Source organism: Symphodus melops (genome assembly GCF_947650265.1).
Source record: "Symphodus melops genome assembly, chromosome: 4".
NCBI classification, from domain to species: Eukaryota; Metazoa; Chordata; class Actinopteri; order Labriformes; family Labridae; genus Symphodus; species Symphodus melops.
In genome coordinates this window covers 27,326,392-27,351,296 of record NC_136694.1, presented here as the reverse complement: position 1 = coordinate 27,351,296, position 24,905 = coordinate 27,326,392, and the positions used below count along the sequence as shown (strand labels likewise).

General features: G+C 43.2%; 1 protein-coding gene across 5 annotated transcripts in view; it reads right to left on the bottom strand.

The window, feature by feature from the left end:
* Positions 1–24,905, bottom strand: part of ephb2b (eph receptor B2b) — a 152,207-nt gene that overhangs the window by 71,708 nt on the left and 55,594 nt on the right. For all 5 annotated transcript variants that reach the window (XM_079341947.1, XM_079341948.1, XM_079341949.1 and 2 more), the window contains exon 3: positions 11,693–12,377. In XM_079341947.1, coding sequence (XP_079198073.1) covers positions 11,693–12,377 — 685 coding nt within the window. The remainder of the gene's footprint in view (positions 1–11,692; positions 12,378–24,905) is intronic.

The following is a 24,905-nucleotide window of genomic DNA, read 5'->3' as shown; positions in this document are numbered from 1 at the left end:
AAGAACTAGAAAAACCTAAATGATGTGAGATATATATGAATGAACGCATCTTTTAGGTATTTCTATTGTCTTTGACAAGGATTCAACCAAACAAAGCAACGAAGGTTCATGATATCACCCAGAGGTGCAGCCAACTCTGTAAATGTACCACTTATCCAGTGACTGTCTGGATTAACTTAACACCAGCTTCCACACACCTCAGGCTAACCAGTGCCCAGTTTGTTGACCTGTTAGCTAGCTTAGACTTGGCTTGGCTCGGTACCAGAACTTCTTGGATGAATAACAATTACCTGTGTTTGGTCAGCGCTGTGGAGAGTCTGCACATCAGTCTCCAGTGAGTCACAGTCCAACTCAAATGCAAGAGGAAGCCCAAGCATCAATTCAATTTGACCTAATAACAGTTTGAACTCAAATAGACAGTTTTGGCTGCCTTGAAATTACAAAAAAAACATGTTGAAAGGATGAAGAAATAAACACCATAATTGAAAAAATCAATCTTTGTAGAGGCCTGTCCTTAATGCAACAACTTTAAAAAAGGTTTTTTGTAGATTGAACATTTCTGCCTCAAGATGTCAAAAGAATTCAACACTAAAAGGCTTTCTTTCTCCACCTGGGATTTTATGGCTTGTGATGACATATTCAACACATACCTGAATTTACTTAATTTGCTTCTTGTGAAATGCTTCACTTGTAGTGTGAACTTAATTTTAAAAGTTAGAGCCTTTTTTTTTTTCAATCTATTGGAAACAGCCGTCAAAGATTTTTTTTTTTTTTTAACTGCAATGACAAACAAAATCCATAATCTTAAACGACTCATGACTCTGACAGCTGTAAACCGAGCCAATTCATATCATATAGTAGCCTTGTCCTGCCCCTAATCCTTTGCCGAGTGTTTAACATCATGTAGTGTGGTTAGGAGACATAGGATAGGTCTACACTGCTCCGTGATTTCTACCTCTTATACTGCCTCAAGCCCTTCTGTCTCGCCAGTTTGCTGCGCTTTTACTTTATTTGTCTCCTTTTGTGGAGACAAGTTCTGTCGCTTTGCTTATGCCACAGCTCTCTGCATCGTCATGACTTTACAGGGTGGGAGTAAAGCTAAGACAAGGGGGCACAGAATCTAAACAACCTCCTTAATAACCGTGACTAATGTATTCCAGACAGTTCTTTAAGCCTGTTACTTCACAGAGAAGTGATGCCCGTAGTGGGAGGGGAGGCAGCAGTGGCCCTGGTGTGTGCCGAGACGATGTCATACTGAGCGGGTCGGCGGGGTAGAATGAAAACACCCCGCACATGAAATCTCCCCCACCTAAACCGCCACAACAACTCTGTGGAGACCACACAGCCTTGAGATGACCACAATAAACCAGAACACTGGTCCCAGCACGAATTGAGCATTTCCCAGGCATCGATACGCTGCGAAGCCAATCCAGGCTTTGTAGCAAACACTAGCGGGTGGTTAATGTCCGGCCCCGAGGAGTTGGGTACGTGATTTTTCTGTTGAGCTTGTGGACTGTGTCTCACAGTATCTGAGTCTCTGAAACCTAGTCCCTCTTTGAGTAGTGTACATTTCATCTGCTGTGCTGTGCATTAGCAGTAGCACTGTTCAGTAAAATGGTCATCAAACCCTAACCTGAAGTTCCTCATATTTCTCTCCTTTTCACATCAATTACTAAAACAGAAACCTAGAGGGAAGTGATCTTCAACAATCTATCTATCTATAGTGCCCTATAGGGAACTATGGACTTGGATGAATTGGCCAACAATGCACACATTAATCTTTTCCTCTAGCATATATAGTTTACTATATATAAGTGACTAATCTAAATGTCTAGAAAAGGCCTCATTTTAGAACATAGATTTAAATTTATGGTGCCTAAAATTAACAGAAACGTTTGGGGTATACAGTTACATGTAACTGTAAGACTATACTTCAAGCTAATAAAAAGAAATTATGAACTCATAACTATTCAATTTCCAATGATAATAAGGAAATAAAAACATTTGGATATCCTGACACTGTACTTTAACTCGTGCTGTGAGGTGCACAGGAAGCAACTGTTATTTTTCCGCACCAGGCTAAACAGAGGAGCCTTCTCATTAGCTTGCTGTTTACAGTCTCACCTCTTCTATCTCCATATAAATCCAATATAAACAGAGGAATCCCTTAAGGCTTTACAGTATAAACTGTGGGAAAATTGTGCAAATCCTGGAGCAGGGACCTCGAGGTGGAGATGAGGACCAGGGGAACGACAGAACCTAGTGAGATTATTCTCTCCCATAAAACCACTGGTTCATACAACAATGAACTGGTAGGAGTACTCCATCAGACGAGATAAGGATTAGCTTGTGGATTGTGCTACGCCTTTCATCTCTTAGAGAGTGGTTATAAAAAAACGGTATCCTTTACATGAACCCGGTTCTCTACAGGAGTTACAGGATTGAGAAAAAGCGTGTCGAACTGTACCTTTCAGCGAAGAGCTTGGGAATTCCACTGGAGACCAGAATGGCTCATTAAATGGAGTAATTTATTTGCTTAGCCGCTGCCCAAGGGGAAGTAAAAAGTTTGAACATCCAGAAAATTCTGTAAGTAGCCCATTTACAAAGCCGAGCTGTCCCCCGCAGCAACAGAACACCCAAACCCCCACCCCGCAACCAGGCTGGTACAATTAAACCAGGCCACTGGAGCCAGAACTATTTTCCTGCTGAGCATCAAGTGTGCTCATCTTGGATAAATAATGTATTAATTGAGTACAGTGGAAAACAAGACTGAATCGGAGGTTGTGCTAATTAAATACTGCAAACAAAATGACAGTTTCTTTCTCAATGACGGTTTAAATTGTAGAGATTTGATGCGTCTATAAAAGATAGTTAAATTGTTGTTGTGAGCATGTTAGCATGCAGGGATTTGCACCAGCACAACCTCAAAGAGCATCTAGCATGACTCCAGTCGTTTCAAATAGCTGCATCATATTCTGCATTATTTGAAACTGATAAGAGCTGAGTGAGATCTTAAATAGGTCACCAATGTTCCTAACTCTTGTGGTTTGTCGGTGTGCAGGTGTTAATCTTTCATTCATATCTCTCGGGCCTCGACACATGATACAGTGAATGCCATGAGCATTATGTCTGCTTCACAAAGCAATTCACCTGGATTGTCTCAGGAGTATAGGGAACACACAGGTAGTGTAACCTGGAAAAGAAAACACTCCTGATGTGTTAGTTCTCTACAGGGGAGAGCTTCACTTGACATCGACAAAAGCCTTAGAGGCGTGTGTTCAATTTCAAATCAAACACCACTCGGAAAGCTCCCAGGGAGGACGATGACAGAAACTTTTGCTCTGCCAAGCCAACTTTTCAGTTGACATTAGGCAGTGGATTTCCAAACATTTTGGAAATAAAGCCCAAAGTTAAATAAATCTCAATATAAACTGCTTGATTTGGTTGTTGATTTAGCTCAAACACTGCCGGAGGGTCGATAAAGCCTGTGTTGACACGATCACCTCACATGGACTCACTGAGGTTAACAGAGATGTTGCCCTTGAATCCAAGGATACTTTTTGTTTGTTGGTTTTTCTTATTTGCACTCAGACACTGGAATTACCTGATAATTGAACCCAGTCTTTGTTTTCCATTGAGAAGAGCAGGGTGTACTTTGTGAATCTAAATCACTTTGATTACCAAGTAATTAAACACACTGGAATTTATCTAAATAAGGTGGCAGATAATTATATCGGCAAGCCAGAGATTTACAGGAAATGCTGACTCATTGAAGAGGGAAAAGTGGACCTGGAAGTATACAGAGGAGACTTCCCTTTATCCATAGTATAAGTCCTATTTGTCTTTTTTTTTTTTTTTTTTAAACGCGACATTTTCACAGATAATGCAGAAAATGTGGACACGTACAGTGAATCTTGTTTTCATGAACTGAGGAAAGCAGCCTTATTTTTAAGATGACAACCCTACTTTATTTTTCTTTAAATCAGATGATGCGATTTGAAAAGGAGCTGTATGCGGAAATCTTCTCGGAGAGGAGAAACTAATCCCTCAGTTGAAGTCGAACATCAGAAATCACAAAATACTGGAGATAGGAAGTTTGCAGCATTAGTATTCTCTGCCTGTGATGTCTTCCTTTAAGATAACTCAAAGGCGAGGATCTCGCTTGGCTATTAGTGCAGCATGTTGATGGGTGGTGAGGCAAATAGCACCGATAAGAGAAGTGGAAGAAAAACAGAGAAATCCAAGCTCTTCATGTGTCCTTGTTAATATTTTCTTCCCCTCTCGCCTTTCCACGCTACCCTACCCAGCCATCTCTCAGCCTCACCCATGCAGCCGTTTAATCTTTAATCACCTGAAGTTTAACGGGTGAGAGATCTTTGTTGGAGGGTGATGTTGCTTATTTTAGAATCCATTACACTTCTCAAGAGTCTCCTCGCCGGGGATGAGAAGCCTATAACTGCAACGCCGTACAAAGTCAAGGAGTAGGGCATCGCAGAGTGAACTTAATTGAGTCGTCGTCGACAAAGTTCTTCTCAAAGGACGCCACCGTCAAATGATTCAAATGCAGCGACGCGAAGAATAGGTGGTGAATTATAAAACAAGATGTTTTTGTAATTTCAGCTCAGCATTAAGGAGCATGTTCAGGAACAGGAGTTCAATCTATGTGTGGAGTATCAATGCGGCAGTGCGATGCATGGGAAAGCTCATCCGGTGTGAAGCAGAATATAGAATGAACCCTTTCAGCTTCTAAGCGGGTGACCAAGGGGTTAACTGTGTGTGAACAACTGTGCTCATCTCTCACATACTACAGCTGCAGAATACACGTGGCACATCCAACCAATGTAAGAGGATGGATAAACTTTCACTCTGCTTTTACTTTTAGAATAGCCGTAATGTAGGTCAATGGCATGCAACACAAGACGCCACCGGTTTTTTTTTTTTTCTCAATGTTGACCGAGTTCTTATACATGATTGGAAAACAAGGTCACTGATACTCAAGAGGGATTCCTGTCTTAAACAGTGGGCCCGATTGTTTCTCATCTTTTATCTCTAGACAGATGCTTGATCCATCAGTCTCCCTTACAGCTGAGAGAGAGCAGCTTGAATCCTCTCACAGCACACGAGTCGATGACATCTGAGCGAGGGGCTGATGGGGATGTTTTGACAAAGCCCTGGCCTTGCCCCTGATGAGAAAAAAGAGGCACATATGGAAGGATCTCCATATATACCGCACAGCTCTCATTTCCTCAGTGTCAGGACGGCATGTCCAAGGCGAATTTATCATGAACAAAACCATAAGTTCTCAGGGTTTACGGCCTGCTTCGCTCACATGGAGAAACACCAGAAAACTGTCCACGGTAATCAGTCTGTCTGGTATCTCAGGGCGAGACAGGGGAAGGTGTCACAGGCATGAACCAGACTTACAGGAAGGGTCTACAGTGGAGAAGAAGACAAATGTAGTAAGAGGAAAAAAAAAAAAAAAAAAAAGAGGTACCTGGATTATAAGAGGTCATACTGTCTGAATTTGAGATTCAATAGATGCGGTGGGATAATGAGGAGTGTGACAGAGGTGCATCTGGAGCAGAGGCCAACGAGTGCAGGAACATGTGGGAACGGTTTGCAGGCTTAACAGGCCGTGATCTCTGAGATCAAGGATCGCAGGTCACGTTAGCACATCCGCATATGATGGATGTTCTGTGAAAATGAGGATGATCAAGTGGATGTGTGCGGGTATACAAGGTTGCAAGGGGTGCACATTACTGGCTACTGAACTATAATGCATATGCGATGTAATATGGTTTCACCTCAGAGCATTTAATGCATACTGGAGGGGATGTGTGTGACATAACCTTGGCCTTTTTTGTCCAATTAAACACTTTCATTGTTGTTCAATCCCTTTTTTTTTTTTCTTCTGTTTGTTAGTTTTTATGCCCGTCTGCTCAGAATGTAGAAATGGCTGTGAGATTAAAAGCTGTTTATTATTAACATTTTTACTTGATGTGAAGGTTAGTAAGTATGAATTGTAAATATTAATTGTTGTCTAAACTGTTAGCATCATGTTCACTGTTTTTTTGCACCAATACACCATGACGAATTCCTTGTATATGCAAACGCACTTGGCAATAGAAAACGTTTCTGATTGGCAGCTCGTCCAGCAGCCCCCTTACTGGACATCCAGTGTACAGTGAAGAGCAGTGTTTAGTGTTTCTGCTGGTTCAAATCATCAATCATGATATTGAGCAAACAGTAAATGTTTTTGGAGGAAGAAGAATCCTAGCCTAAAAAACAAGTTGAGCTCCCCGTTCCAAGGTTAGCCAAAGTCAGCGGTTTGTTTTATTTGTTTTACAATGTCATGCTCTATTTGATGTCTCTTTATGCGTTTAAATATTGGAGTCTTTTTTCTGTTTTTCATGAAGAGATCCCTTCAAATAATTGGATTGCGGTCAAATCCTGTTTATGAAAAACACTAAAACACACTAAAATCTTGACCTGGAGCAGCACTTACAATGTTTATTTTATAAGACTGAATACTCTTTACTTGGAAAATAAGGAAGTTAGTGCACATTTTTAAGCCCTCTTGATTTATGCAGTTGTCATTTTATTTTGCCTTTAGCTCAGCCAAAGTGCATTACAGTCTGGCAGAGAAGTGGGGGAAGAAGCACCTGGTCATACTGAAATCCCATCAGTTTGAAAGAGGGAATAAAGACTCCTGATTGTCCCCTGGGGTCTCTGCCAACAAGGAGGCGCATCTTAGAACTCCTGCTGTGACAACATCCGACGCTTTGTACCGAGTAAAAAAGCCAGCGTCTATTAAACGCCCATCACACACCCGTTATTGTGTCTAAAGGAAAACATCAGTCATGGAAATGAAGTGAGATTGCATATGAAGCTCAAATTAATTCTTGTTGTCTATGATGCCATTTAACAGACAAACTGCGCAGTGTTGAACATCTGTTCAGCTGTTAATTTGTATTCCTAATGCTGAACTAAACAGCTCCTAACAACAGCCGGAGCAGCTATCAATCAGAGGGAATAAGTGTGGCTTTTACTTGAACATAATATTGTGCGACTGCAGTGTAGGCAGACTGTTGACACTTTAGTCTTCCTCTCTCTTTATCTTATTTTCTCTCTCTCTCTTTCGCTTACAGCGGCACAATGCAAACCTTCCTTCATCGTCGTCTGCACAATGCACAATGCAGCAGAAGCCTTGAGGGGGTGTGTTTGTTTTGCTTTTCTTTGTGTCTTGTTCCTGCACAGAGGACAGTCATCCAGTCATCAGCGCGCCTGCTCCCCACGTGCGCTGTTAGTCAATTAGAGCTGCCATTAAAGACAGCGGCCGCCAGGGAAATAAAGGCAGCGGCGTGGATTTGTCTGTGCTACGCTGATTTCCACCCCTTAAACCCTCTCCAGACGAGGAGACTGTAATAATTGGGATTCTGACAGCGGGTTAGAGGGACTCATTTCCTGCCTTCGCCTCCTCCCCTCCTCTTTTCCATGCAATCGCATCTATCCAATCACGTCTGCCCAGCACCAACCTTCGCTCTCGGTCCCCCTAACTCTCTTTATCTACAACCGCGTTTGGCTGAAGAATTACTGAAGCCTCTCCTCCTTAATCTAATTGCTCCGGGGGCACCGGCAGGAACTCTGCTTCCAAGCAGCAACAACTTTCACAGACCTCACAAAGAGACAAAGACTGAAAAGGGAAACTAGTGTTGCTCTAAATTGTCCATGAAGTGACCATACACACATCATATCATACATGCTGGTCATGTTAGGTAGACTTTTTTATGACTCGTATACGCTCTAGCCGATTCCTTGAATAGTCCCTGAGTGAGTGCTGAGGTATGTTTGCATGTAAATCTGTGTGGGTGAGGAGAACAGACTCACTGTGTAATAGCTGATTCACTCCACAGCTCAGACTTCTGACTAAAGCTTCCAAAGAAACACTGTGGACACCTCATTGTTTTCAATGCAGTGTTGAACAGCACAGCGTTGTGCATGGGGCGGTGATGGGGATGGATGGGTCAAACCAAATGGAGGGTTTGATTGATACCGCTGAATGCTGCTGATTTGACTGTCTGATTAGTTTTTGCTTGTTGTTGTGCTGCTGTTTGTTATTGGAAGGAAACTTCTTCTGTCTCTGTCTTGGCCAGTACTTACTTGTAAAATAGGTAAAATAGGGTTTCTATATCTCAGTGGAACTACTACTGGATTAAAAAGGTTAAATTACAGAAAAAAGCTCATTATGTGACATATACTGTAGATAGTTCTTATATATTTGGACTATATTTAAATGATGTACAGATGAGAGTACTTGCCACTACGTCCACATAAGCAGTATCCAATCACTCAATCCAATCCTAAACTCACCTATGCAGTCATTGGCTGAGGGGTACCACATCCAGTATCCAACCAGAAACGTCCTGACACGACCAAAACCCAGGACGCACACATCACCACATGTGAATCCTGATCATACAAGATGACTGAATCGCTTTACTTTTGCACAAGTCCCCATTCTATTTTTTAGAAAAGAAACACTGAATCTAGCTTTAAGGAGTTCCTATAAACCGGCTCTAGAGGAGGACAATCTGCATGATGGTTTAGTGCATGTGGACTCTGACTGACTTTATAATGACTCCATCAGTCAAATCCTGAAATCTGGATATCAGCTGTTAAATATGGTGGAAAGTCCTTAAAGATATGCTCTATGTTTCAATGTCTCTCAGTTTCTTTAGCCATTAAAAAGCTTTTTATCCCACAATTATTTCTAGTGTACATAAACCAGTAGGAGAGAGAGTCTACTGTCATGCTGGGAGATGTTATGTGTCGACTTTTCTCCCAGCATATCTGGGTCACAGGGCCCCACAAACTGTGCTGCTTGTTTTTCTGCTGCTTTCACCTTTTCTCTCTTAACACATTCATGAATAGAAACATGACGTGAATTAAGCTGTTACAGGTTTCCTCCATCCATTTCTTCACCGCTCCTCATCGGGGGTCAAGCTCCAACAGCGGAGACCCTCGAACTCACAGCAGCGCGGGGGTTAGATGTTCAGGTGAAAGTGTGGAGTCACACATGGGCGTCGTCCGGGGAGTTTGTGCTCGCACCCGTGAACACGGCAAACAGTGCGTCTCCGTGGTGCGCCATCTTCGCGATGCTCCGAGGGGGAAGACGCATCTTTCTTCTCGTGGACATCTCTGGTGAAAAGCTGTGTGGTGTGTCCTCTTCACTCCCGGCTCTTCTTAGCAAAGAAACATAATCTCACTTGTAAGACAATCGCTCAGAGAAAAGGCCCCTCAGAAAATTCGATGCGAGCACCCCCTCGTGCTGTCAATATTTTGACAGATTTCATGACAGCGTAATTATTCGCCGGGATCCCTGCCAAGGATTTAATTGTTACATGCGTAATTACACGTTTAGTTGCAGGGATGTTGGACCAAAGCTTAGCCAGTGTTATTAATACTACAGTACAAATAGTCTCTTTCATCTTGGAGTCTTTTTCTCCTGTCTCTGTGGCTCCATAATCCGGCTATGAAAGAAGATATCTTACAAACCCTCAGAGGGCACCTCTCGCAAATCAATTCATTACCCCATAATATCGGCAGGCAAAGGCGCATCTTTCACAGATCAATTCATTATCCATCGTCTGGCAGTTGAAAGGCGCTGACTGACCACAGTTTGGAGTGCTGATATCAGCTTTCAGCATTTCCAAAGATGTATGAAGAGCAGACCAACTGGTGGCAGCTTTTTCTCTGGTTTCCTAACAATGGAGGAACCATGAACAGTATCTTCTTTTACTTAATGGTTTTATTTTGTTTCTTTTCCATCATCCGCACTTCCTCGTTGTTTGCACTGAGGTTCATAACTATTGTATGGAGCCATAAAATCCATCTCCGTGCGTAGCGTTTTGCTGCATTCCACAGCTGCACTCTCAGTTAATGCATTCTTTTCATAAAGCTTTAATATTCAGCCGGGGAGACACGTGACCGAGGAGACCAAGCGACAAAGAGATCTGTCTTTTAAAGATACTGGATGTGCTTCTGTCGGAGTCCCAGCGGTTTGTCTCTGAGGCCTGCGGAGCTCCAATCCATATCATTCACTGCTGCAGAGGAGAGGATGAAGGAGAGAGCATGCAGGCACTGAAGCTTCTGCTTCTTTTGGAAGTCAGAAATGAGATGGATAAGGTAAAGGTCGAGTCTCACACCCAGCACTGTCCTTGTTTAAAGGAATCAACATCCCTTCCCTGTTGCACTGACAGCATTTATTTCTATAATCCCATTTAGCACCAAAAAAATAAATAAAAAAAAAAGCATGACAGAGGACACCCGAGAGATGTCCCAATCACCACGAGCAGTGAATTACATGTGGGTCAAAAAAACAAGCAGATTTGTGTAATTATGTTGGGATGTGGATTCAGAGTTGCTATGTTTCTGCATGCAGTTTATTGGTCTGTATTCCTCAAGGAGGAGCGGTTGCCTGTCCTCATTAGTAGTCATTGAACGAGGCCGGGCCATGTTTGTGAGGCAGCACCCATCTCGTTTTCCCCTCCCAGCACACACACACACACACACACACACACACACGCACGCACTGGGGGGATGCGTTGTAATTACAGGCAGACATAAGAGAGGCAGCAACAAACTGATCCGAAGCGCAGGTGGGTGGTTTGTTGTGCTGGGCAGGAGCTGCACGGCAGCAGCCTGCAGGGGAACACGCTGTCGTGCTGTTTCCAGTGATCAAGATCTCTGAGCACGTTGACCAAATACCACCTGCCAGAGAGCGGCTCGGGCGCGACACACATAAATGTTGGGTACATTGATGTTCTGAAAAGCTGAAATCGATTTGCCTGCGAGGGATTTCAATAGGAAAATGCAGGCAATTTTGAAAAATAACCTCTTTGTCCTCGTGGATGGAAGGAGGCTTCCGACCAACAAAAGGTCAGGGAAATTATTTTACCGATTGAAAACTGCAGTTTGTGTTTTTCTTAGAATTTCTGTTAAGCAGAAGATGTGTTACCTACGCAGATAGAAATGTCTCTGCTGGAAGGTTTTACAGTCTCTTTATTCATGATGTGGAACAAAGACAGACTGTCAACAGGCTCGGCCAAATCAAATGACACGCTTAGATTGCTTGCAATTCTTGAAATATCCTCCAAAGAGAGGAGAATCTTAAAGGAGCTGATTGGACGTTTAATTGTGGACATGTCTCACCGTCCACAGCGAGACTAAAACATTGAGATAACTAACACTTGAGCATCTCCCGTCTTTTTACGGCAGCCCAACTGATGATGTTTTGTTGTTCCATTTTCAATTGGCATCAGTGTATTTTTTTCAGATCAACGCCTCAGCAGAATTATAGAGCGCCATGTCCCATCCGGCTGTGTATTTATGTTGGGAAATAAACACCGAGGAAGGATAATCATTTATATGGAAATATGATGATAGCTTCAGGTGAGTAATCGATGCACAGAGTGTAAAGCATTCATCCTGGTTCTAATACACTGTCAGTTTGTATCATCAATTAAACCCGAATGAATAAATCGAGGAGCAGCTTAAAATGAAGAGAGCTCTGCCAGTAATAACACTGTATTGATTCTATACTCTGTTTAGATTACTCTTTTATGATGGCAAAGCGGAGTGTTTCGTAAAGGCGGAGCAGCTTTATGGAAACATCATTAGAGCGAACACGTACCTCGACAAACAGTGCCGTTCTCCACAGGCTCGTTCCCGGCCTTGCACATGCAGCGTCCGATGGGAACCATCCACTCTCCGTCTCCGTTGCAGTACAGCTTAATGGGCACGTCCACCTCCTCCGCGTTCGGGATGCAAACGCCTCTGGCCGCCACCAGGGAGGTGCTCTCCGCCCCGGAGAGAGTCTCCTGGAACAGCGCTCCGTTGGTGATGATACGAGCACACTTCCGGTAAAACACCCGGACGGCGATGAGCGACATGCAGCCGCCGTAGTCCTGGAAGGCCAAGTAGAAGCCGTTTCGTGAGACGGGGCCGAAACTCCGAACCTCCGTGTTGATCTTCATCACTCGGCCTCCGAGGTCCACCTGAGAGAAGCTCTCGTCTGCTGCGATGGTGTCCACTTTAATCCACGGGTTCTCCATCCATGCAGGAGAGTTCCTGGTGGCCGTGTCGGCGTCGGATTCATAGTAATAAAGGTTAAAGGTCTCCTTGCAGGAGCCCGGCACATTCGGAATGCTACTGCAGTCCCTCACCGAGAACTTCATCTCCACGTGGATCCGCTGAGCGCCACGACGCCTGATGTACTTCGTCCGTACCCAGTTGTTCTGATTGTTGTCGAAAACATTGCAGACCTGGTACGTCCGGATGGTGTTCATGTTTTCATCGTAGCCGCTCACCTCCTCCCACTGTTGGCAAAAGCAAAGACATGCACAAAGAGTTTTTACACTTCATCACTCTGAAGAGCAGTGCAAAATGTTCCGATTGGTAACTGAAGCACACAGTCAACCTGATTCATTCAATTAAGTGCCGCTGAGCTGTAAAGCAGTAAATGGTCTGCATGTTTCCTTTTAATATAAACTATCGTAAAGCCTTCGCTGATGCCTATTTTGGCAGCCGTGGCAGGAATGTTTTCATGCACACTTTATAACGCTCTGATTACTGGAAGTAATCAGCTTAAGGCAATACTTTGATTAAAATGATTACATGGTGCAGAGAAACAAAATATCTCTAATAACACAGTTTACATGACACATTAGAAGAGTCCAAACAACATAAATGTGAAGCAGCCTCTCAAAGGCTTCACTCAACATGCTCCCTGCTGTCTCCAAAAGACTCCATGGTACCGTACGTTGAGGACATTCGTCTCATAGGCGACGGCTCTGGTTGAGAACATCAGACTTTTAGGCAACGAGCCCAGAATGTAAAGACAAAGGCGACGACACCTCTGTGTTAAGGCTTCTCACAGGTTACCAAGTCAGACGTGGAAATGTTCAGTCAAGAAAATGAAGATGTTTAATACAATCAGAACAGGTGGAGGACGCGCTTTTTAATGTTAGAAACTCCTTATTGGGGCATGATGAGGTTTATAGTTATTATAATTTGAAATCATGTAGCTGCAGATAATGATTAAATGTGTTGTGTTTTTATTCAAGTACATGCATATATTTATTTAATTCAGGCCAATGTATGCATTTTGGGACATTACAAAGTATAAACCGTGCTTTGAACACGCAGATAGCTTTGATGTCTGGTCTCTGCTTTCCTGCCGTCTCTTTGAAGAAGCCGTTCACATCCTGTAATGCTGACAGATAAACCCGAGACGTGACGTTAAGTCCTTTAAACAGAGCGGAGAGGTTCTGCTTTGTGTGACGGTGCGTCCTCCTTTTTTTTATTATTTTTTTTATGATGTCTTACTAAAAGGTGTTCATAGCGCAACCCTTAAAGGGTTAATGACATCGCAGTGAAAGTGAAGCACGGAAGGAAACGCGACGTGAATTTTCCACGATCACACTGAAGTGACGTAATCACATTACACAGGTAATCACACAGAGAATGATCGAGGGGCACACACTGTTCCACTTCAACGTGCACACGTTGCACACGGATTCGAGTCCTCGCTCTGACTGTACACACTCCAGATGCGACCTCTGTGGTTTCTCTTCCCCCGGGCGACGGATCAAACCAGCTTTAAACACCGTGCGCTCTAACCACCGAGCAGGTTACGACCTTGACCTCGGCGTCTCAGCCAAGGAACAACATCGCTCCCAAACCCCCCAAGAGCCACTTCCCCTTTAGCTGCACCCTCTGCTGCTTCCACCGTTCCAGCTCCGACCCCTTCACTCTCCACTTCACAGCTGATATAATTTCTGGAATTAGAGCCCCCTTAGTGAGGATTTTGACAGTTTTTGACAGGTTGGGAGAAGAAAGTCACCCTTTCTAGTTAGAAAACGGTGTCCTATCAAACACTTTCAGAGTAATTAGAAGGGTTCGGAGTTTGTATTCCCATGTCCTGATTAACGCGAGTGTGACATTGTGGCCTGAGCGGAACTCAACTCCGAGCTTCACACGAGCCAACGTGAAAACAGAAAACACTGATGTGAGGCCAAGAATAATAAAAAATAATGAGGGTAAACAAAACACAGTTCAACAAAAAAAAATATAAATCAAGAACTTTTTTTGAGACTCTTGTCAAAAGTGTTGCCAAGGTGCACAATTAGCAACATTTTACCTTTCAAGAAAGAATACTAGCAACATGGGGCACTTGCGATGGAATTTAATTGGAAATAAAACTTGTACACAACACAGTCGCCGAACAGAGTTTCTTTACTTTGACAATTTGTTGGACTTTTGAAGGTTAATTATCTATTATCTTTAAATCTTAAAAAACTTAAAGCAAGTACAGAGTTCTTCTGCATCCACTGCGGAGAGGATTGCTTTTGCTGAATTTAGAAATCTTTAACCAGTTAGAAAAAGGAAAAACTCTGAGGACTGTAGTTCTCAGTTCATTTCATTCATTTGCCGAATTTAAGAAAATGTATTTATAAAGTATTTTAAAATAAAACATGTCGAGAGCCGGATTCATGATCTCTGCTGTCTATGCACAGATCAAGGTTGGTTCAGTTGGTATGCAAGCTACCCTTGTACCCTAATAATAAATTAATAACACATTTTGAAATGGCAAATTAATAAGTGAGAACTTCAGATTTGTGTAATTAACATTCTTCGAGAAAGCATAAAAGCGTACTGACTCCTATAGTTCAGAATAAACAAGAATAAATACAATTCTGTCTCCGACCATGAGACACATAAACATCCATTTATGTGCAGTTGCATCACATCATACAACCTCACAAGAGAGGCTGTACAGTTGAGTCCACATAATGAAGTCAGTTTAACAGGATGTAACAGGCTGCTGAGGCTCAGTGGTGGTTTAAGGATAAATGTGTCTTTTGGCCCGTACTGGCAGACATCATCATCCAAGGTCAGGACCCGCCATTGACCTTCCCACTTGTTGAGGAGTGGTGGGGAGCATGTGGGCCAATTAAACGAGAGTGGACAGGCCGCTTCTTGCGAGCACGGAGCGTTGGACAATCGCAGTTTGATAATGTGAGTGCGGAGGCAGGTGGGGGTAGCTGCTAATGAGGTACGCAGACAGGGGAAACTGCAGGGGAAAGTGTTGGCAGTGATGTGTGGGGGAGGGGGCTGAGCCAGGCTAAAAGAGACCCCAAACAAAGTGTGTTTTGATGGAGGGCCCCTTTTTGTCCTGTCGTGGCCTCTTTGCCCCGCTTTCATCATAGCCAGTGGAGGGAAGCAAATGGGGCATAATAAGAGCCTAACGATCAAGCGCCGAGTGTGAAATTAGAAGAAACGTCTTCATTTTCACAGCTCCATCTTCGCTAACGGGTGCTGGAAAAGGGTGGTCATGTGTTTTTAAGTGCAGAAGGTGGAGGTCACCGTGGTGGTGGATGTCAGGTTGGATTAGTTCGGGGGGGACGAGTCGGCCTCAGATGATGACGGAAACAAAAACTTCAGTTTAATTCTGCACAGATCTTGTTGCCATTTGGCTGGATGTTGTTTTTCTTGTTCTGAGTGGAGACCGACGTCCGCAGGGCTGAGTGCATGATGCAGAGTATTACTGGAACATTCGATAAATGTTTAAAACCAGAATGATCAAAAGCATTTTCATAATACCCAACAGCAATCCAGATATTATCAACAGCTTATTTGCATTTTTTGCAAAATGTGGGACTTTTTTTTTTTTTTTTTTTTTTATCAGATATGCTGTATGAATTCATGGGAAACAACAAGCAAACCTTTTTTTTTTCTTTTCATGGTACACTGGATGTGTTTGCCCTCCTGAGAAACAAAAGACTGACAAACATACTCTTCTGATGGTGTGAAACTGCACGCAAGACTGGCTCCAAACAAAAAGATGCTGCTTCACGTATTAATTGCTTTCATTGGAGAACTGGATCTCATCACACGGGGCAGAAAGAAACCCAGATGGAAAATATTTCCCAGTGATTGGTTAAACCGGCTGGGTGTTACTAATCCAGCACTAAGGGCTCCCCTTCCTGAAGGCTGATTATTTAAAGTATCGGCCCTAAAGACAGTGATGCATGTTTCCATTTTCAGCCAACAGCCTCAGAGAAGTGATCGCTTCTCAACATGGTACTCTTCAGGTCCACTCCTTTCTATCAGACGAGCTGCAGCTGAAATCTTCCTGAGTTGCTTGTTCACACATGCACCTCACAGTGGGAGACTTTCCTGGTCAAGCAGAGGGGGCGGGGCTGGTAAGGGTGGGGTGGGTTGGCGAAGAGCAACAGAGTCCTAAGACGTGAAGTTTTGATCGCCCTGATTGTTCGCCAGATTTCAGGATATAAACATTATCACCCCCTCCCACATGCGTGCGGTCGATTTGACTGAATATGTCTCAACACTTTGCCCTCAACACTTATCAGCATGTCATTTCTGTTTCCTACTTTACCCGCATTGTCCTCTTTCAAAACACTGTGTGATAAAAGTCTAGGTCTGGTACAGCCACTATGAGACACTAACACCAGGAACCCCGTACTGTTTACAAAGCTGTTCCAACCCTGACAGTTCAACTAATGTTCCTCCGTTTCCCTACCTTTCAGTCCATCTCTTCTTTGTTAAATAAACCACCCTCCTACTCCGGTCTTAGGGCCACTAACTAGAGTGCGTGTAATTTATAAAGTGCTGGAGCAGCAGCTCTGAGAGACAGACGCCCTGCGCAGAAAAACCTGTCTGAAGTGAAAATAGATTGAGCTAGTTAGAAGAACTATGGCAGAGCTGCTAGAGAGCGCTATATTTCAGCTGCTCTCCTCCTCTCCCGGTGTTACACGAGGCGCTACAGCTCAGTGACGCTCACTGAGAAGGAGCTTCAGAATCAATATCCGCTCGGCCACTCCAGGAGGGAGGCAGAAAAGTTCAGCTGACCCGCAATCCATACGTCTCCGTGACACAGAGTCTCGGCTTTATCTGTAAAGTCGAGCGGAACGCACTGTCAAGCCTGAAATATAGAGTAGACGTACTTCTACAGCTGAGACCATTCGATTCAAAGACAGATTTCTCTCCCCTCATTCACCGCAAAATAAGTGCACTTCTTCTTGCCTCATTCAGCCGCCTCATTATTTAACTCCACACTCCACACAGGAGCTACCAAACACTTTTATACTTTACATATAAAGTGCATCTTTCACAGTGCACCGTCTGTTACACCCAAATGAAATTAGTTTGCAGTGAGCGAGCAAAGACAGGTCCAGTGTTCAACGCCCAAAAACACACAAACATGCATCTGTAAATAGACGTTGATTACAGTTGCAGCCCGGGGTCGGGCTTACCTAACCGTTGTCGCATCACGCAAATAAGAAGAAACTTCCCAGATGCTCGTCTCTCTGTTCTCAGATATTAAGAGCATAACGTGTGCCAGAGGGAGCGACCTCCAGGGAGCTCACGTCATCGCACGGGGAAGCAGATGTAAACAAAATGCAGCCTGACTTCAACCTGCTCTCGTAATGCTTTCCAGATAAAGAAAAAAAAGAAGAAGAAGTTTTGGATGAGATCATGTTTGGGGAGATGCATGTGCTGTCTATTTCACTTTATGTGTTGGCCAATGAGTGGTTACACACTAAATCAAACATGACTCTGTGTCAGTAATACTATTGTATACATTCAGAAACTTTTGTGTGAGACAGAAACAAGCAAAACTCCTCCTTCCAAGGACGCACTTCATCTGATGCCAAACAAACGCATGGTTACAGCTGTGTCATGTCTCATCGTTGACTTGTCCTGTACATGTTGTTTTCAAGAAAGCTCTTCTTCATCTTTTCTTGTAACAATCTATCTCATCATTCATTGTGAAACTCTGCGGTGGAAAATGTCAATAAAGGCAGCTCCATTAGTGCGATGTACAGCAACACCTCCCTGTGACAGTGCTCACCATGCTAAAAATACCTGTAAGGCATTGATCAATCTTGTTTTCATTGGTCGTCTTTGCTTTTGGAGGTCACACAGGCTCATCTATCCTACATTAATTTTGATTGGCTAATAACTCCACACTGTGGCTTTAATATCTGTCATCAGTGTGCTAGTTAACGTCTATCACTAGAAGGTTTTTAGGTGTTACCAGGATCTGTCCCCGAGAGACCTCTCTTCTATCACGTCCAGATTTGGAATCCTGAATGTTGTTTGAATGTTTGAAATAAATGGAGAAGTCCTTATGAGTCCAAAAGCAGCGCAATGAAAAACAGGGAGGTGCTGCTCGTCAACAGGCAAGGGAGGAAACTGCTTGGGGTCTAAGACTCGTACTTGGTCAGTACAGATCATTTGATCCGTACTGACCAAGGTCTGAGACAGCTATCAGGAGGGGTGAATTAAGGATACATGAGAAACGTACTCCCGCTGTCTGAGTCTGACTTCAACTCAAACTGACAATCTAAAAAGAAAACAACAAGTTCCATCTCTGAAACTGGCCTCACGTTGAAGGGTTAAGGCCAGTATGGACAGCATCCATGGTCAAAAGTCCCGAAACAGGCAAATAACACAATGCATTTCTCTGTTAGGACAATCACACTCTTAGAATGCATCGATCTCAAAAGCTTCACTACAGACGGACGGTCAAGAACGTTGACTACCACTTCTATCCTCAAGGACGAGAGTCAGCGACCACCAGTCACAGATTTGGATACGTAGATCTTTCTAGAAGAAGTAGGTGGACGAGTAGTTCATGATCATTACAGTCAAAGCTGATGGATGTCTATGTTACTGGAAAAGATTGGAGGAAGAATCAGCCACAAAACAAAGAAGCACGTCCAACTTTCATCAATGTGGGAAACTGTAATTCAACCCTCCAGATCTCCAGTGTTGCTGTAGTTAGCCGAGAACATGTTTATTTTTACAACTCCATCTAAACAAACCTCCCTTTCTCAAACACTGAGAGCAACTGACAGTAACAAGTTGTTTTCATTTTATAGAACGCGACTGAACCTTTAATTCAATACCAAACATGTTAACATCTTGAGATGTTCAGAAGGAGTCTGAGTCACTGAATTAAGGACAAACTACAAAGTTTCCCTTCAAGGGGGAACTTTCAAAAGATGAAAACTATGAACATATTTTTTTGTGATTTGATTACAAATGTTTAATCCTCCTAACTCCTCAGAACCGGCTTCCTTATCAAACACTCGAAGTGAGACGACATAACAGATCCTTCACTGGATAATACGAGGAAGAGAAATGTTCCCAGCTTCATTTCACACAGAGCAAAGTTACCAGAATATATATATATATATATATATATATATATATATATATATATATATATACACACTGTCTTTTTAATACTTAAGTTATTGGCACCAGTAGACTGCGTATGCCCCATGTACGGAGGCTGTGTTCCTCCATGTGGTCGGCCTGGGTTCAAATCAGACTTCTGGTTTCTTTCCTGCATGTCGTTGCCCACTTTCTCCCCCCCCCCCCCCCGATTTCTCACTTTATCCACTTTTTTTTAAATCTCCAAATGAAGGCATAAACAAAAAAAACGTTATTAGTAACAACTTAAAGTATCTAAAAGACATTTCCTCTGTATGCAATCACTTAAACTTCCATCGCATCTGCTTTATTAACAACGACAAAGCAGCACTGCATCTTTGAGGCTGCAGAAGAAAGCTGCAGTGGAGAAACAGGCCCGTTACTGCAGGACTGAGTGAAACATCAGTCAAGTGTGAAGGCGCTGTCAGAACACTCAAACATTTAACGCTTTCATTGTTTTGACGCGACACAAATTGCGTATTTATCACGTCTTGTCATTACAGGGTTGGAGTTAACCTGCTCGAGCTTCAGCATCCAGAGCCTCATAACATATCACTGCTCGATCACTGACACAAGTAAATAAATTATTCACGCAGACGCGGGGAGAAAGAGACCCTGTGGAAAACTCTTGAGGCACACTCGCCCCATTTGCAGTTGTGGGAAATCTGTCAGAGCAAGAGTGCCTTCCCTTGAGGGACGGGGGACAAATGACACCCACTCTCTGCATTCAATTACTACCAGAGAGAGGCCATGGGAGCCAGATCCTGCAGGAGAGCGGGCTCACAGAGACGAGAGGCTCTCACACACACACACACAAACTTAACTAGAACTGTCTGCCGCAGTCAGCTCCAATTACCACTGTCCACTACTAATGCACAACATGTGAAACCAGCAGAAGAATTCCATCTTTTACCCCCCCCCCCAGAGAGTTACATGTGGGCTATGTTTGCATATTTCTGTGAATGATTCCTTTAATATAATTTCACAAAATTTAATTGTCACATTCGCAAATTAGCGGTTACTTCAAATCCCATCGAGAGCGTCGGAATGAGAAATGTTTAGCAAATTACTCTTAAAGAAAAAAGAAGACTAGATGGAAAAAAAAAAAAAAAAAAAAGGAGACCATGTTGGTCTGCCAGACATGCCCACAATTACACACCAACAACCTCAGACTCATTCAAGAGGGATTCCGATGTAATGTGCAGCATACTTGATGAATTACATGGATTTCAATTGTTTAAAAACATCGTCAAACATGTGCTGCATATTTCCATCCTGCAAACTCTTGCAGTGTCCCCGAGTGACACTGAATCTCTCCATGTCCGGGACATTATGACACGTCCGTAATGATAACCTAACCCGCTCGCAACCACCTCATTATGTTCTCCGTCCATGCAGAAGAGCTCAGCCTTGTGTGCTCCCTGCGGCCCGTAAAGTCTGTTTCTAAACGCTCGCTGTTGTCCGTGCTTGAGCGTGGGAGTGGGCGGGTCAGGAGGCCTGACCTGATGTTCACACGTCTCTCGGCTCCACTTGAGAGGAAAGCATTGACCACTTAACCCCAGCTTTGCTAGCCGGCTATACATCAGCTCCAAGTCACACTGCAGACAATCAGTGGCGAGCTTGTCCATAGACTGGTGTTAAACTGAAGGGAGCATGAGCCCAATGTGAGGCGGTCTAAATCTATATAAAAAGGACCCACAGCACTAACACTGTATTTTATTTCACCACCTCATCGGATCCACAAAGTGATGAGAGCACGCGGACATCGCAGCCTTTGTTTTCTTCTTTCCCAGGCAAAGTGAAGCAATACATGGTTTCTCGGCCAATTAAAAGAAGCAAACACAGGGTGGGACGTGGGCAGCAGTTGAAAGGAGGCTGGAAAGCAATAAAATAACTGAAGAAGTGGACTTCAACTATTTTCAGCTGCACAGCAGTTTTAAAGAGACAGCCTCTCGTTGGACGCTTTACAATATGAATAATTAATGAGCACAAATTCAGCGTAAAGTTTGCACACACACTCCATACAGACGCTGCTGTAGTCTGCTCAGACGTATAACACAGGTCTAATCTGAATCTCTGACATGAACTAGTTTGAAGGTTTTATTGTTTTACTACTTGGTCCGTATACTGCCAGGTTTGACTTTGATCTCTGTAGGTTTATTTTAAGAGTCCATGGAGGTTTATGGAAAGGCATCCCATGTTGAGCGGAAACTTAACGAGCCGCTCTCGTTGGCTGATTTGAAGAGGACGTTAAATGGCTCGCAGGCAGACACATCTGGCTGGAGACGTTCTCCCCGATGTGTTTGTGGATGTTCTTCACAAACATTTAGATATGTTGATTGTGTCTTATAATGTCTAATTATGTGGGCCGGTTTTTTTTTTTTTAATGTTTGGCTGCTGCAAGTTTTAGCCAGGAAATAAAACAAACAATCTGTTAAAAAAATTGATTTTTAATCTCAACAAGTTTTTTTTTTTTTCCTGGTTAGATAATAATAATAATAATAATAATAATAATAATAATAATAATAATAATAATAGTAATATAAAAAGCGTTGTTTTATATCATGTGTGGCTTTCCCTCTGGATTAATGACGTTTCCATCTGCCTGTCTGTTTAACGCTGAAAGAAACGGATCCTGAATTTGTCTTCCTCCTTCTCCTAAGTCGTGCTGTCATCTCATCTATCCTCATAAAGTGAGCATAGTTTCACAGTCAGCAGTGAGATAACTTGGATGTGAGAAGGTTTTTATGCCTGTAATATAATAATGGAGAAGAAGAAAGGCCTGCTCCCTCCAACCAGAGGTGTACCTCCGTGATGTTTCTTTACTTACATTCAGATTGTTGTGTAATGCACCTTTAAATAGTCACTTCATAAATGTTGAGTTCTAATAGGAAGCCATGTAATATTTTGACTTGGATTCTTTCTGAAGATTGGTAACTATAAGCATTGAAGCCTTGTTTTTTAAATTGTGTTTGTGTGTGTGTGTGTGTGTGTGTGTGTGTGTGTGTGTGTGTGTGTGTGTGTGTGTGTGTGTGTGTGTGTGTGTGTGTGTGTGTGTGTGTGTGTGTGTGTGTGCGCTCAGTGTTTGTGCAAGTCCTAACAAAGCTGCTCACAATCGAAGGTCTACATGACGACTGCCTGTTTTTCCCTGTGTGGGTGTGGAGTGGGGCATGTGCTCTCTGTGTTTTATTGCCAGAACCGAAGAGGATTAGTCAGAAGAGGGTAAACTTCCTAAAGTGCTCTGGCTGGGTAAATAAAACATTGAACATCAGTGATTCCAGCTCTGCTATTGAGAACAATGAAGATGTTTTGGTTGTCTGGCGCTGCGACAACATCGACGTGACTGACATTTCCTATAATTAAAAAGGAAGAACTGTCTGTCTGCGAGAGCAGAGGAATATCAAAGTTAATTTGCAGAACGCTAAGCTCGAAAATTCTTCTGTGCAAATCATTTCCAGAAACCTTCAGAAGGTTTTTTTTTTTTAGCAGCACTTTAAAAAAAAATCTTGTAATTTGATTTAAACAACGCTGTAAAATTTAAAAAAGGGCAAAAACACCAACTGCCATAACATTTCTGGCTTCATATCGCACTGTTCCTTGTTTGCGTTTCCATTGCGTCGCAGTGTATCACATGTCAGGTCAGGATATGTTTCATGAATCTACAGAGAGCAGTGAAAGCCGACTGCTGGTGCGGCGCTCTGCTGGATGTTACTGATCCAGCAGCTAAGCCGGCGAAGCCGTGTATATATACGTGTGTAAGACAATAGCTTCTGTAAAGCACCTCTCGCTGTTTTACCCCGGAGTGAGAGCGAGCTCTGTTTCCACACCTGTCGCCCGGGGGCCGCGAGGGACAAACTATCTGCACCGCTCTCACTCTCTTTACGTTCCAGCGGACGCGGAGAGAAGCTCAGCCGTATCGTCTTTAAACTTCACGCCGATAAGAACGGCCTATACCTGACTAAATCCAGGGGCTTAGGGAGGTTCTTTTCACTGCACTTTGAGAAAGAGATGTATATCACAACAGCAAGTGGAAGTTTTCAGAAAAGTCCAGAGTAAAGTTCAGCGTCATGAAAGTTGCATTTAAGGAGTAAAAGTGTAATTTCCCAAGATTTAGAAAGTGTTGTGTTCAGCACAGGAAATTGGGGGGGAGATTTATTTGATTTTTTTATTTCCCTCAAGACAAAAAGCTGCATTTGTAAACCACATTGTTGTCCTCCTTCTGTTTGATTTATCAGGCTTCATAAGCGAAAAAGGCGATTTTTGCCAAATCCTCAAAGCATCAATATATTATCAATAGGCCCAAACCCAAACCTCATCAAGATGAGATGTGAGATTTATGAACGTCAGATTTGTTTGTCTGCAGAGCCGGAGTACACAGAACAAACAGGTACGCCACGCGTCCAGCCGTGGAGAGATCGTCCGCTGATGGATGGCAGATGGCGGGCGTCGTTCTCACAGACAGATTAATAAACGAGCAGACGGACTGAAAGCCTCTGCAGTCAGTCAGAGACGTCGTTTTCAAAATAGCTTCAAACATGTGAGGTCCGGTGACCTCGCCGTTTGACTGTTGACCATCAAAATCTAATCAGGTCATCTCTTTATCAAAGCCAACGTTTGTGCCCAATTTAAAAAATCAGTCCAGATGTTCCTGAGATATTGTGTTCAAAAAAAAAAAATGGGATGGGAAATATTGCCTGATTTTTCCTGATACGACAGGGAAGTCAAACTTTGACTTTCTGGGTTCAAATCCTGTGCTGCCTTTTTGACATATGATACTTTATAGATAACGTTATGTTTCCCAGAATTACCATTTACACATGTACCTCACTGTGGGAAAGTCTCAGTGTGAGTCTGGAGGAGGATTCAGGAGCACCACTTCTCACCAGAACTCTCTACAAACAGGAAGTCAGACGAGAAAGCGCATCGAGCATCTGATCAATTTCAAAATGAAACAAAATGTACCGAGCGTATACTCCCTCACTTTTGGCACCAAATGAACGGCAAAACCGACCCTGGGAACGCGAAAGGAACCCGGTGTGATCAGCGTTTCTACGTGATCTCGTGGTCTTCCTGTGATCTCGTAGTCTCCCTGTGAGTCCAGCTGCTCGTGCCTGTGCTTACGCTTCAGAATCAGAGCCATCGGGTAAAAAGTGCACGCTGTCAGACGAGGCAAAACCACGATCGCACCGGATCCTGTGAAATCCGCCAGTTACGTAGGATTCAAAAGAATGAAAGACGGCGGGCCGTCTACCCAGAAACAGAACCATTTTGATGCTTCGGGGGCAAAGAAGAAAAGTCGTCTTCGAGGACAAATCGAATGAAGAGAAATTTGATTTGGAGGAGAGAAGAGCCTTCGGATCAGGCCGCTCACCACATGTTACTGAAACAAAGAGGATTCTTAAAGAGCTCAGGGCTCCTTAGTTTGATGTTTAGATTTTTATTTCGCTTCAGTTTGTTATTTTTGCCGGAATGAGCGATTCCCTTCCACAAAACTGTTTTCAACACTGACCTTAGTGTTCAACTTTTCTGAAGTTTCCAACAAGTATTAAATCTGATCTGAAAAATGGGCTGAGTGGATGCTGAATCGAACTTTTTGCAGA